Source organism: Anomaloglossus baeobatrachus, chromosome 1, assembly GCF_048569485.1.
Source record: "Anomaloglossus baeobatrachus isolate aAnoBae1 chromosome 1, aAnoBae1.hap1, whole genome shotgun sequence".
Taxonomy (NCBI): domain Eukaryota; kingdom Metazoa; phylum Chordata; class Amphibia; order Anura; family Aromobatidae; genus Anomaloglossus; species Anomaloglossus baeobatrachus.
The window spans coordinates 885716612-885732249 of NC_134353.1; the positions used below are offsets into that span (position 1 = coordinate 885716612).

A 15638-nucleotide genomic window follows, 5' to 3' on the forward strand; every position below is an offset into this window, starting at 1 on the left:
TGGGTGCTGTAAAATTGCGTATAGTGGGTGCCACTGAATTGCCAATATTATTGGCCTTCCTATATATAAATTTTGGGTTGATAGGCAAAAAATCCGCTATTATTTTGTCCTCTTTCAAGAGGTTCCAATACTTTTTGATAATGTTTTTAAGAATTCTTACTTGTGCAGTGTATTGGAGAATTATGGGGATATTAAATTCATTGGACTTGGGGGAGGTTGGTGCAACTTGTTTATTTTGAAGTAAGGTCTTTCTTTCTATTTGTTTCGTTTGTACATAAGCATCCTTCAAAAACTCCCCCCTATATCCTTTTTGTACAAATTTTTTAGTTAGTACGCCTGCCTCCAACTCAAAGTCTTCCTGTTTACTGCAATTTCTTTATGCTCTGATATACTGACTTTTTGGGACGTTAAGAAGCCAGCTTGGAAGATGACAACTCGTCAGAGATATATAACTATTTGTGTCAGTGGGCTTGTGATAAGTTTTGGTTAAAATCTGACCATTTTCAATGAAAATGTTTAAATCAAGAAAATTAATCATTGTAGTGCTCAATGTGTGGGTGAACTTAAGATGATATTCATTTGCATTTAAGCTTGCCAGAAATTCATGAAGTGACTTATCGTCACCTGACCATATGAAGAGAACATCATCAATAAATCGACACCAGAGGACCAGGTTCTCCCGAAGCACGCCACCAAGATATATGGTATCCTCCTCCCACCTCCCCATATACAGGTTAGCGTAGCTTGGGGCGAACCTGGTCCCCATGGCTGTTCCCCACCTTTGCAAGAAGTATTGGAGCCCATACCGAAAATAATTATGATTTAATATAAATAAAATACATTCCTCCAAGTAACCAATCTGCGTTTGAGGGAATAGGCCGGATTTAATTAAAAAGTATTTTGAGGCCTCGCAACCCTTTTGATGTTCAATGGAGGTGTATAAGGAGGTAACATCAATGGACCCCAAAATATAGTCTTTCTCCCATTTTACTTCTTGCAAAAGCTGTAATACTTGGGTGCTATCTTTCAGATAAGCAGGTAGTAATGGAACGCATTTCTGAAGATGGATGTCTATGTACCTTGATAGATTGGCTGTCAAACAACCAATCCCCGAAATAATAGGGCGTCCTGGGGGGTTTAACATTGTTTTATGAATTTTAGGTACATGGTGCCTCCAGTGGCTCCGCACTGTTCGTTTTGGAAGCACAATTGGGATCATACGGGATCGCCTGCCTGTGGCATCGTGAAGTGTTCTAAAGGCTCCGTTAAAGAGGGACGCTGGTAATACTACATCTCCTCTAGAGCCAGCACTAACTACGGCCACTGGTTCCAAATTGTCTGCTCTGGAAGTCTGACAGGTTAATCCTGTATCTGCAATGGCTCCAGCCTAAAACGGAACGTGCAGCAAATTAAATCTACGGAGAAACCCGGTCTATTTACTGCAGAAAAAAACCCTGCTAATATTACACTGTGAACCGGGGATTATCACGCTCAGACTGTTTTGAGGATTTTTTCCCCCAGGTCCTGGGGGTAAATATAACACCGCAAGCTTGTATCGATTGCAATTTAAGCATTTAAGTCAATCGGGGGCTGGTATAGTATATTTTATTTCATTATACTAGTCTAAAATACTAATCAAACAGGCTGTATGCCACCGGCCGGGGCATTATACCAGACTGTTTAGAACTAGATTATTGTGAATATTGTCATCACTTCTTAGTAATTCAATTTATTTTATATTATTTTATTTTATCTTATGTGCTCATTGGTTTTATTAATATCTAGTGCATTGTATATTACTAAATATTCTGTCTTGGAACAAGGATAGCATTTTTTGGTGGTGAGCACCTTTAATAATAAAAATTATAAAAACCCATCTAGCGCTGGTTTTTTTGTGGATTTTCAATTAAAATCCCCCACATAGTCTATTAATTTCTGGCAGAGTGAAGGGGTTCCTCTGCCACTAAAACTAAGCTGCAAGAACTAAAAGGGTTTATTGGTTAAGCGCTGCCAACTGCCTGTAGGCAATCTCAGAATTTATCATAAGAATGAGCTGCAATTTCCAGTTGCTGATTTCCTTTGTTCCCAAAGTCACGCAATGGTGAAAATTGATCAATTCAGTCTCTTGGATACAGCAGATTCATCTGTAGATGTTCGTGATCCCAGAGGTAAAAAGCGTATCTGGACAATCCAACCCACTACATCCCTCACACACTGTGCTGCCATATAGCACAGTATATAAAAGCAACAACTATGGCTCAGATGTGCACTGTATATACACATGTACCTATACATGTACACATTTAAATACACGCGTGAATAGTACATATCCTCCGCTCGCCAACAACTTCTATATAAGTATGTGTTACCTTATCAATTCTATAAACATAAACTTTCCCTTGTTCTTGCTTTTCCCTTCCCATATACATTGGCGCCCCAATAAGCAGGATATCTGTGAGTGAATCATCATCGACATCCACTGTGGTGAGCACGCTCCCAAAGTAAGAGCCAATCTGAAACAAGTAAAAAGGTGTAAAATAAGAGAAAATTAGGAAATGACAAAGCTGTAGAGTGAAGCTCAAGGATCTTAATGCTAGAGAAAGCTTCCCCCCATCACCATCTACCATGTGTCATCGATAAGAGTAGTTTGTTCGTATGTTTTTGAGCTTCTTCAGGAGCCTGAGCCAGGGATAGATTTCTACCTCTGGACCCCTCTGCAGCTGAAGGAGGGTTCCAGCTTCATGCCATGAAGGCTCTCCTCCACCAAGGAGATTCTGGGTGCGGAAGCCGACTTCTGCATGGAACTCACTGCTTGAGCCCAGTGTTCAACATCCCTGCTACCAGTCATCAACGTAGGTGGGTAGTCAAACACCAGATTTCACTTAGCCAACCAGTTCTGGTTTACTTTTATTCTTCACACCATTATGACAGTCATGGCAATCCTTTCCCTCTCTGTGAGGTACAACTATTCGTGCTGTGCCCCGCTCTCTCAAATCTCTTCCTCAATACTCCGGGTCTGTGCCTCCTTCCCCCTAATACTGCACAACTTGTCCGCTTCTGGGCCCCAACAACTCTCTAATCTCCCTCCTGGGTGAGCTTTAGGCTCCGAACCTCCAGAGGTTAACTTGTGGTTCCCTGACTTGCCCTAGCACCTAGCACCGAGGCCACATCTTCTCACTTTTAACCCACTTTTCGACTGACTCCCTCTGGAGCCCCCCTCTCCTAGCTATCAGCCCTATCATCTGAGACTCCTGCCATACTACTTTAACCCTTTCTAATCTAACATGTCTTCTAAACTCGCTTTACCACCGACTAAACCCTACCGCTAGATGGCAATCTGATAGACAGTCCTAGCACTGCTACATCCAGATCCTACTCTTCTCTAAAACATTTAAATATCAACACATGCATTTATATATTTAACAGTACTGTATATACATAAAACATAGCATATTTACATCATGGGGCCTTGCCCGCCTATTACATACCCCTGACTTAAGTCTTTACGTTATCTGTATTGAGAAAGGGCATTCTAAAACTTTTTGCTCCCTGCATTACATCCTCCTATAATTGCATTGTAGTCATACTGGAGGTTCACTGATCCTGGTACTTTCATGCACATAACCTTCAATCCTCACAAGATCTCCTTCTCTGCTCCCCTCTCATCTCCTCTTCCCACCATCACATACAAGATTTCTCCCGTACCTCCCCCATACTCTGGAATGCTCTGCCACAACATATCAGACTCTCGCCTACCTTGACAAGCTTCAAAAGGAACCTGAAGACCCACCTCTTCCGAAAAGCCTACAACCTGCGGGAACCCTCAGTCTGATACAGCGCCGCACGACCACCTCCACCCTCACCTACTCTATCCTCACCCATCCTCTGTAGACTGTGAGCCCTCGCGGGCAGGGACCTCTCTCCTCCTGTACCTGTCTGTGCCTTGTATTGTTTATGATTATTGTACTTGTCCCTATTTTGTAAACCCCTTTAACATGTAAAGCGCCGTGGAATAAATGGTGCTATAATAATAATAAAAAATAATAATAATAATTTTAAAACAAAATGCAAAGTTATTTTACAAGAATACCACTCATGTGAAAAAGTAATTGCCCCTTTTAACCTAAATAGATGGCAGTACAACCAGACATTGCCTAAAATGTGATATCTTTCAAATTCGAAGAGTTCAATATGTGACCTGCCTAGTTCAATTATATCTACTGGGACATGGTATCTAAACAGGCTTCATATCAGAATTTGGAGAAGCTCAAAATCCAAATGATCAGATATTCTGATAATCTGCTTAAAGAATTGCTTAAAGGGGTTGTCCATTAAAAAGTGTCATACAATAGTCTGTTTGCTTCCTCTTTAGTACATGACCAGCGAAGACAATCAGTAGCCACAGAAGTGATGTGTTGGGCCCCACTGTAGTCACTGATTGGCTTCAGTAGTCATGTGCAATGCATTCAGGACTTTCATTTTTTTGGCAAGAGCTTAAAAACAAAAAAGAAAAAAAAACACACTTTAAAGAGAATATTTCTTCTTCTGGAGGACCTGACCTATGTAATTCTTAAATTAAACCTATGGTGGTTGCTGTTGTAGGGAAATTAAAGGGAATCTGTCAACAAGTTTTTGCTATGTAAGCTGAAGACAGCATGCTGCAAGGGTTAACACAGATAATACAGGGATGCCTGTCTTGTCAAGATCTGATCAGTTGGTTATATGCTATGTTTATTTTAATCAGCTGGAAATCTCATCACATGGACTACATTGCTATGCAACACGGCAGTCCGACATACCTTCTCCTGTGATTGACACCTCACTGTCAATCTACAGTCTCTATAGAGAGACTGGTGTGGGCTGGGCAGCTCTTTCATCTTGTCTAAGAATGGCTGCAGCCAAAAATCTAAGTGATACATCGATGGATTCAGGGTCTCTTTGCCTACATCATGCTGCTCTCAGATGAGGTAGCAAAAACAGATTCCCTTTAAACACTTACTGCCTGGGATCCCCACAGATTCCAGTTGATGACTGGAGGAAACACTTTGCTATAGGCCCCCTTCACACGTCCGTGAAAAACACGCACGTGTGTTACGGGCCGTTTTTCGGGTCCGTGTCCCGTTTTTGTGTCCGTTTTTATGGTCCGTGTGGCATCTGTGTGAATTGCGTATGCTAGCCGTGTTTGTGTGTAGAACGTCCGTGTGTGCGTGTGGAATTAACGTGTATGTGTACGTGGAATGTCCGTGTGTGTGATGCACAATGTCGTTTATAAATGTCGGCTGACAGCAGACAGAGTTGCGCGATGAAAATGAACTCTGGTGAACTTCACCCGACTTCATCCTCATACCGCGGCTCTGTCTGTGTCGAGTACTGATTATTGGTCACCTGTGAAGGATTCACCGGTGACCGCTAATCCACCGAGTGACTGAAGTTTCCCCCCCTCTCTCATACTCACCGATCACCGGCGCGGCGCTGCACGGCATTCACACGGCTGCGGCGGCTTTTACTGTTTTGAAAAAGCCGGCCGCTCATTAAACAATCTCCTATTCCCTGCTTTCCCCGCCCACCGGCGCCTATGATTGGTTGCAGTGAGACACGCCCCCACGCTGAGTGACAGGTGTCTCACTGCACCCAATCACAACAGCCGGTGGGCGTGTCTATACTGTGAAGTAAAATAAATAAATAAATAATTAAAAAAAAACGGCGTGCGGTCCCCCCCAATTTCAATACCAGCCAGATAAAGCCATACGGCTGAAGGCTGGTATTCTTAGGATGGGGAGCTCCACGTTATGGGGAGCCCCCCAGCCTAACAATATCAGCCAACAGCCGCCCAGAATTGCCGCATACATTATATGCGACAGTTCTGGAACTGTACCAGGCTCTTCCCGATTTGCCCTGGTGCGTTGGCAAATCGGGGTAATAAGAAGTTATTGGCAGCCCATAGCTAGAGTCCTAGATTAATCATGTCAGGCGTCTATGAGACACCCTCCATGATTAATCTGTAAATTACAGTAAATAAACACACACACCCGAAAAAATCCTTTATTAGAAATAAAAAACACACACATATACCCTGGTTCACCACTTTAATCAGCCCGAAAAAGCCCTCCATGTCCGGCGTAACCTCACTGACAGCTCTGCTGATCGCGCGGCTGTCTTCATTAGCTGTGTGGAGGTGACCGGAGCGGCGGTGTCTTCTGCAGCTCCTGTCACCTCCATGCAGCAGCGCTGGATGCGACGCCTGACCATCCTGGAGTACGCCGGACATGGAGGGCTTTTTCGGGCTGATTAAAGTGGTGAACCAGGGTATATGTGTGTGTTTTTTATTTCTAATAAAGGATTTTTTCGGGTGTGTGTGTTTATTTACTGTAATTTACAGATTAATCATGGAGGGTGTCTCATAGACGCCTGACATGATTAATCTAGGACTTATTGGCAGCTATGGGCTGCCAATAACTCTTTATTACCCCGATTTGCCAACGCACCAGGGCAAATCGGGAAGAGCCGGGTACAGTTCCAGAACTGTCGCATATAATGTATGCGGCAATTCTGGGCGGCTGTTGGCTGATATTGTTAGGCTGGGGGGCTCCCCATAACGTGGAGCTCCCCATCCTGAGAATACCAGCCTTCAGCCGTATGGCTTTATCTGGCTGGTATTGAAATTGGGGGGGACCGCACGCCGTTTTTTTTTAATTATTTATTTATTTATTTATTTTACTGCACAGTATAGACACGCCCACCGGCTGCTGTGATTGGGTGCAGTGAGACACCTGTCACTCAGCGTGGGGGCGTGTCTCACTGCAACCAATCATAGGTGCCGGTGGGCGGGGAAAGCAGGGAATAGGAGATTGTTTAATGAGCGGCCGGCTTTTTCAAAACAGTAAAAGCCGCCGCAGCCGTGTGAATGCCGTGCAGCGCCGCGCCGGTGATCGGGGAACGGTAAGTATGAGAGAGGGGGGGAAACTGACCGACAGACTGTGAGAGAAGGACAGACAGACAGAGAGACCGACAGAGCGACAGAGAGACCGACCGACGGACTCAGGGAGATTGACCGACATACACAGAAATAGAAAGAATAGCCGACATCACTAGAAATAAAAACACCAAACGGACATGGACTATAGGTAGATGCATACGTGTTTACTAACGTGTGTGCACATACCCATAGACTTTCATTGTGTCCACGTGTGCGTGCTCCGTGCAGATAACGGACATGCATCCGTGCAAAACGCAAACACATACGGATCACGGACACGCACACACGGACATAATGAAATAACGCACGTGTGACCACAATCATAGATTAACATTGGTGCACGTTTGGCCGTGTCTCCGGTATATACGGAAACGGACCAAACACGCACGTGTTTCACGGACGTGTGAAGGGGGCCATAAGCTTATTGTCAAAGAATTTGTCATCCAATGTGGGGCTGTGCAAAGTAGATAATCTTTGTAATAACTATTCCACCTTCACCTCATGTGAGCAACAAGGTTACTCTATGGCGTCCTAACAATTGCCACAATTATCTCAATTATCTACCTCTGATGTGAATGGTTACACTTTTACTCCCCCAATATACAGTATATATTTTTTTAAAACAAATCAGTCTACTCGGTTTACCTGCTCTCCTTTTAATGTCTGGAGTATATTGATGTGGTGTCCATTCATTTGGTAGATGATGACTTGGCCGGTATGATTGTGGCGTGGTTGTCCTGCAATATAGATCTGTTCTCCATGTACAGAGGCCGAAGTTACAGTATATCCTAAGTATTAATGAAATTGTAATCAGAAGCTACGGCAATACATGGGACGTAATATACAGCATACCACATTTCCAGGGAAATTATCTGGAGAATTTCAGTAGGGATAGACAAATCAACTGGTGGACACAGACGAAAACGGTCCCTGTGCAAGAACAATATATTGGCCCTTTGCAGTCTAATGCGGGCGTCACACTGGACGATAAATCGTGCGATCACATAAGCGATCGCACCCGCCCCCGTTGTTTGTGCGTCATGGGCAATTAGTTGCCCATGGCGCACAAAGTCGTTAACCCCCCGTCACACGTACTTACCTCCCGGGCGACGTCGCTGTGGGCGCCGAACATCCTCTTCCTGAAGGGGGAGGGACGTTCGGCGTCACAGCGGCCGGCCAATAGAAGCGGAGGGGCGGAGATGAGCGGTACGTAAACATCCCGCCCACCTCCTTCCTTCCACATTGGCAACGGGACGCAGGTAAGCTGTGTTCGTCGCTCCCGGGGTGTCACACGGAGCGGTGTGTGCTGCCACGGGAGCGACGAACAACCGGAGCACAGAAGGACGGACGATATTATGAAAATGAATGACGTGTCAACGATGAACGAGAAGGTATTCTGCTCATTCATAGGTGTCACACGGTACGATATCTCTGACGATGACGGATGTGCGTCACTAACGACGTGACCCCGACGACATATCGCCAGATATATCGTACCGTGAGACGTCCGCATAAGAGCTCAACAAAACGCACAATTACACCTGGTTTGGATGTAGAAATCGGCCCTCCAACCTCTTGGGCCCTTATACGGCTGCACAGGTGGTACCAATGATATGTCCATCCTTGAACCGGAGTACAAATGGATCCTCCAATGAGTCCACATTGTAAAGAAATAATGGGCCTGTAAGAAGAATGGGGGTTGGGGAATGTTCAGCTCCAACCCTTAGGCCACTTTCACACGTTTAGTATTTGGTTAGTATTTTACCTCAGTATTTGGAAGCCAAAATCAGGAGTAAATGATAAATACAAAAGTGGTGCCGTGTTTCTATTATATTTTTCCTTTGATTCTTTCACTCCTGGTTTTGGCTACAAATACTGAAGTAAAATACTGACCAAATACTCAACATGTGAACATGGCATTATGGTAACTTAGGCGCATGTTGCACGAAACTGTAATTGCAAATGTAGTTATTTGCTATGGTGTCAAATTGTGACTACAAAGTTGCAAATGTTTCTGTCGCTCTCCACAAGTTGCAAGCAGAACACTTGTCATAGACTTCAATGTCAGTCACACATGACATGCAACTAGAGATGAGTGAATCTTAAGCCTGCTTTACACCATTCAATTAAGCATACGATATCGTATGCGATGTGACACGCCCCCATCGTATGTGTGACATGTTCATTTTGTTGACCGTGTCGCACAATCGATTAAAAGCTGTCACATGTACTTACCCTTCCATACGACCTCGATGTGGGCGGTGAACGTCCACTTCCTGGACTGGGAGGGATGTTTGGCGTCACACCGACGTCACACGGCAGCCGGCCAATAGAAGCGGAGGGACGGAGATAAGCGGGATGTAAACATCCTGCCCACCTCCTTCCTTCCGCATTGCCGGCGGGGCGCAGGTAAGATCTGTTCATCGTTCCCGGGGTGTCACACACTGCGATGTGTGCTGGCTCGGGAACATTGAACAACCTGACGTGCAATTTTTAGGAAATGAACGATGTGTATGCGATGAACGGTTTTACGTTCAATCGCAGTCGCACGTAGCTGTCACACGCTACAACAACACTAATGATGCCGGATGTGCGTCACTTACAACGTGACCCCGCCGACACATCGTTAGATATGTTGTAGCGTGTAAACCCTGCTTTAGGCTCGGGGCTCGGGATTCAGGCTCGGAAATAATGTGAAAATCAGCCAGGTGAGTATTGTTTTGTGCTTGTGTCTGAGTGATGCGCTGCATTTTGCGCGCTGCGGGTACTGTGTCATCGGCTCAAATTAGGCTTACATTTAGCATAATAAGATGTGTAGTTCATGGAGAACTTAAAAATAAAACAAAAAATACCAAACAAACAAAAAACACTGGCCATCAACCTCCACCAAGTGTTTTCCTTTTGGCTAATAGTAAAACACTTCTGGAGATGTGTGGGCGGTATTTATTTATTTTTTTTTAATTTTCCATGAACTACATATCTTAGTACGCTGAATGTAAGCCTAATTTGAGCCGAAGAAGCCCGAGCCTAAGGTTCGCTCATCTCTACATGCAACTTATGTGCCACTTATTTGCCACTTGGCTGGTTTATTTACAGCAACATCAGAGCTCTTAAATCGAATCTGTCACCAGGTTTTTGCCATCTAACCTGAGAGCAACATAATGTAGAGACAGAGACCCTGATTGCAGCGTTGTGACACTTACTGGACTACTTAGTGTAGGTTTGATAAAATCACTATTTTATCAGAAGGATATTATCACCAGGGGACTAGTAAACCAGATGCTAGGTAGTCCCCCCATAGTCAAGAGCTTTTTATGACTACGCCCTCATCACCGATTGGCAGCTTTAGGTTTACATGAGCAGAAAGTTGCCAATCAATGGTCTGAGAAGGGTTATACAGGGTTCAGCATTTAGAGAAGTGCTAGATCTGCAGCATATAAAACTGTTATTTTATCAAAATGACAGCAAGCAGCCCAATAAGTGACACATTGCTGGCTTTTACATTGGTGGTGCATTGTTAGCAGACACACATGGATACACTGAGCACATACACACACATAGCGCACACGCATGTATACACTGAACACAGATGCACACATGTCTTTCCCAACAATCAGGGTCACTACCATCAGCGCCACAAATCCCAACCACACCTCACATCATGACCTGTTGGACACACCAGTGGATTGGTCAAGCTGGAATAAGGCCACCCACCTAGGGGTCGGGCAGACTGGTGGGAGAGATGCACGAGAGTCGAGTGAGAGCTCTCAAAGAGTGAGGAGCTGGAGTGGTAGCTCCTGGAGAGCTAGACCGAGGTTGGGTCGCAGACGGTGGTCCGGGACCAGAGGACTCGGGGACCGGTAGCAGTGACATTGAAAAAGGATGCGACAGACATAGTCTTGGAGGACTGTCGGTGCCAGAAAACCCAAAAGAACTGACCGGTACCGAGCACGACAAGGTACAAGATCCTAGGTCAGGAACCGATTTAACGTCCTGATAATTAACCTGGGAGGGAGAGTATCTTCACAAACTTCCCTAAGACCTCAGAGATTGAAGGCATCAGCACAACGTGGGGTTAGGGTTTTCCACATAAAGCAACCCACTGAAATCCCAAGTGCCAGCCATCAAGAGCATAGCTACACTACACATAGTGAACGGGGCCCTAACAGCTTCAAGCTAAGGGGCCACAAAAGACAACTAAATTGTGCACGGAGGCAGGCTCCTGATTACCAAGTGACACCGGTGGGAGCGGACACCAGGACGGGCTCCCCACAGTGGCAGCGGTACACAGAGACTTTGGTTTACCTGCAGTGTGTGTGTGTCTACTTTATAAACCTTATCCAACACCACGACTACCACAGTGAGTACCCTGATCCCTGCATCCTGCCTTCCCAAATAACCATCAACAAACATACCCCCCCAGAGCCCGGAGCCTTCCCTACCTGTGGAGGGACTAACATCAGGCTGCTTAATTCCATCTGCCCCGATACTCCTTACGGCAGCGGCGGTACTCCCATTACTGCAACCCACCGGTGGCGTCACAAACTTCTCCCCTGTAAATATCACCTTTTACGGATCAAAGTGTCCACCAAGCCGCGTCCGGACGACCCCCTCGAGCCACGATTCCGGATCCGAGCAGCCCGACCAGCACCAGGGCGGTACATCTTCACACACACACACACACACACACACACACACACACTGCTGGATACTCACCTGTCCCCAGCGATGCGGTCCCCGGCACTGAAGTCCCCAGCGCTGCTTCTGCTTCCAGCTCTTCAGTGCAGTGAATATTCAGTGAGTATAATGAGCGGCGGTCAGAAGCGGGAGGCAGCAGACGGACGTCTGAAACCAGCCTCTTTCTCTCCAGAAGACCAGGATCGTGGAGGGGTGAGAGGGAGTAATAAAGATGGAGTTTCTAAGTGTGTCTGTGTATTTATTTCTAATAAAGTATTTTTTCTCTGTGTGATGTCTTTTTTTTAACCCTTTATTGGAGATTCTTAATGGCTGGGTCAAACTTGGACTGACATTAAGAATCTCGGGCTTTATGCCAGCTGGTAAAACAAAGCTAGTATTAACCCCTTTTTAACCAGCTTGCCACCTGGCACCAGGGCTGCTGGAAAAGTTGTATACAGCACCAGAAGATGGCGCTTCTATGAAAGTGCCATTTTCTGGGGCAGCTGCCGACTGCAATTCGCAGTGGGGGGGGGGGGGGGGGGGCAGAAAGCGTGGGCCACCCTGCGCTGCGGATTCTAATCCCTAGCTGCCTAGTTGTACGTGGCTGGACACAGAAATTGGGTGAAGGCCACGTCGTTTTTTTTTAATTATTTCATGAAATTCGTGAAATATTTAAAAAAAGGGCTTCCCTATATTTTTGGTTCCCAGCCGGGTACAAATAGGCAGCTGGGGGTTGTGAGCAGCCCAGCCGTACCTGCCTGCTGTATCTGGCTGACATACAAATATATGGCGAAGCCCACGTCATTTTTTTAGGGTTTTTTTGCAAAAATTTTTTTTAAAAAAAGGGCTTCCCTGGATTTTCTATTGCCAGTGAAGGTAATACCAAGCAGTGGGGGTTAGCAGCCAGTAGCTGCTTGGGTTGCCCTTAGCAATAGAAAATGCAGTGGGAACCCACGCATTTTTTTTTTTACTCCTAGGGTTAGGGTTATATGTTTTGGGGGTTTTTTTTTCATTTTTTAATGAATTAAAAAAAAAAAAAAAAATCGATATGAGCTTTGCCCATCGAGCACCCGAACATTTTACTGCTCACTCATCCCTACTCCTGACCACACAGCCAGAAGAACAACTAATCAGATAAACTGACTCCAGTGCCAGCCGATTACTTGTTCTGTGTTCCCCTGCATCCATCGCAGCGTGTGCGGGCTGTGAGGTCAGCTGAGTTTGGCCGGCACTGGAGTCAGCTGATCTGAACTCAGTTGAACTCCAGCCTGCACACTCTGCGATGGATGCAGCGGGACACAGAACAAGTAATCGGCCGACACTGGAGTCAGCTGATCTGATTAGTTGTTCAGAGTCAGAGTTCAGATCAGCTGACTCCAGTGCCGGCCGAACTCAGCTGACCTCACAGCCCGCACACGCTGCAATGGATGCAGTGGGACACAGAACAAGAAATCGTCCGGCACTGAAGTCCTCAGCTGATCTGAACTCAGCAGACTCCTGACCACACAGTCCGCACACGGTCACACGTGTTGGCAGCAGGAAGAGACTGCTCTTAACCTGCATCCATTGCAGCATGTGCGGGCAGTAAGATCAGTAGTTCAGCTGACTCCCGATCAGCTGACTCCAGTGCCGGCCGATAAATTCTGTGTCTCGCTGCAGAAGGATCCAGTAAAATAACAATTGCGGTTGCATGCGTTGCACATTCAATCCACAGAATCCGGTCATATGCGGTTTGCGTTTTGTTGCCTACAGGCAAAAAACGCTGATGTGAAAGTCGCCTAAGACACTTGAATTTGCGAACAAATCTGGGAAAATAGACAAGTGTGGGTCTAATGGACATCTCAGTCACATTACACTTCTGAGAAACTAGTCGGTCAATATTTACTTAAGACGAGGAAGCATCTCGGTCAGTAATGGGAGGTTTAGTGTCCTGGAGTCTTGTCTTACATGAGACATTGATGACATAAAATTATTTTATGAATAGCTTTGGTTTTCTCAGAGGTTTTTAGGAAACGCCCTGCATTGGCCGGCAGTGTAGAGCGCATCCTGTCCTGTATGATATGGTATTTGTTGTTTTTATCAGGAAATTTAGACCTCAGCTCGTCCATTGATTCCAAAGAGCAGACAAAACAACGGGGATCTTCTGAGAGAAAATGAGAAAACATCCCTTGTGTTTCCTGCACTGCAAGAATTGTTGTACTACTTACAAAAGAATATAGAGAGACTTGCATGTCTTCTGTAATAGTGCTTATATGTCAATCCTTCTGCTACCAATATTTGGGTTTCTTGATTATTCTTTAATTAAGGGGTCACTTTTGAGAAATCTTTAGGATCTAAGTAGATATATTAAAGGGAACCTGTCACCAGATTTGGGGCCTATAAACTGCAGCCACCACCAGTGGGCTCTTTTATTCAGCAGCCCAGGACACTGTGTAGAACGTAAAAGGAGGATGAAGATGGCCGAAACAGGAGGCGTCGGCACCGGAAAGATTTAAAAAAATCTTCACACCTCTGTTAAAATGACAGGATTTTGCTATGCCAAAAAAGTCATACCAGGACCTTTTTCCACCTTTAATGTCACCCATAGTCTGTACAAATCCATGGAGAAACTGCAATCATTTTGAGGGGAAAATAAAAATAACAAAACTAAAAATAAGACTCCACCTCCAGTCTGTGAATATAGGACACTTGTCACCATTTTTGTTCCTTGGCTCTCCAGGTCTGAGGAACAAATCAGACATGTGCACAGAATAGTTTAGGTCTGAGTTACTATTCGTGAAAACCATGGATGGCACTTGGTTGAGAAAATTGGCTGTTAGCACAAGCTCTAAAGGTGGAAAAAGTACGGTACTTGAAATGATTCTTCTTTTTATGAATCATTTAGGCTACTTTCACACATCCGGTTTTTGCTCTGCGGCACAATACGGCGCTCTGCAGAAAAACCGCAACCGTTTTTTTTGCCGCCGGTTGCGTTTTTTTTTTTGCATAGACTTACATTAGTGCCGTATTGTGCCGCATGGGCTTGCGTTCGGTCCGGTTTTTGCCGCATGCGGCAGATTTAGCCGATGTCGCGGCCGGATGGAACGTTGCCTGCAATGTTTTTTGCTCTGGCAAAAAAAACCGCATCCGGCCGCTGCGGCGCATTTTTCAATGCATGCCTATGGACGCCGGATGCGGCGCTATGCGGAAAAAAACGCCGCATGTGGTTTCTTCCACTGCGCATGCTCAGTAGCATGCCGCAACCGGAAAAAAACGGACGGGCCGCATGTAAAAACTTATGCAAAGGATGCGCTGTTTTCGCCGCATCCGTTGCATAGGTTTCACAGCCGGATTGAGCCGCACTGCTCAAACCGGATGTGTGAAAGTAGCCTTACATGGCAAAAACCTTCCCTTTTAACAGGGGCGTGTAGACTTTTTATATTTAATGCATGCAAAAGCCCAGTGGAAACTGAGAACTCCATAAACCATAGCATGAAACTGCAAGAGGGGTTCTGCCTATTTTTCAATTCACAGTCTTGGAGTTTGCAGAAGTGAGTTGTCCATTTATTTTCACAAGATGATGGTGTAGTGTGTCAGTCATTGTTGCGGTGGTTTTATACCAGTGGGGTGGTGTCGTCTGCAGTCTTGGGGACTCTGCTTTGCAGAATGGATATTGTGAGGCATCATGTCACCCTTCTCCTGGTACATTGTTGCTGGTGTGGTGGTTCGCACATTCTGCCTCACGTTTATGGCTATTTACAGCTAAGGACCCCCTGACAGGTTCACCATGACGTGGCAGTGGGCTTCATACATTCTGATCAAAACGTTAAACTAAGAAACTCATGTTCAAATGTATAAAGTTTTGCCTAGCGGCACTAGATGAACGACTTCTTAGAGATGTGATGAACATTAAGCCATTGATACAGAAATAGTGGTCTGAAACCCAACAATCCATTTTATCTGGAACCAAAGTGTGGGGTCTGAACAAATGGCAAATGGCAAATGA

General features: G+C 45.4%; 1 protein-coding gene across 1 annotated transcript in view; it reads right to left on the reverse strand.

The window, feature by feature from the left end:
- Positions 1 to 15638, reverse strand: part of ITGA1 (integrin subunit alpha 1) — a 329669-nt gene that overhangs the window by 99818 nt on the left and 214213 nt on the right. The window contains exons 12-13 of the mRNA XM_075342876.1: positions 7622 to 7764; positions 2370 to 2513 (exon numbers count right to left, since the gene is read on the reverse strand). Coding sequence (XP_075198991.1) covers positions 2370 to 2513; positions 7622 to 7764 — 287 coding nt within the window. The remainder of the gene's footprint in view (positions 1 to 2369; positions 2514 to 7621; positions 7765 to 15638) is intronic.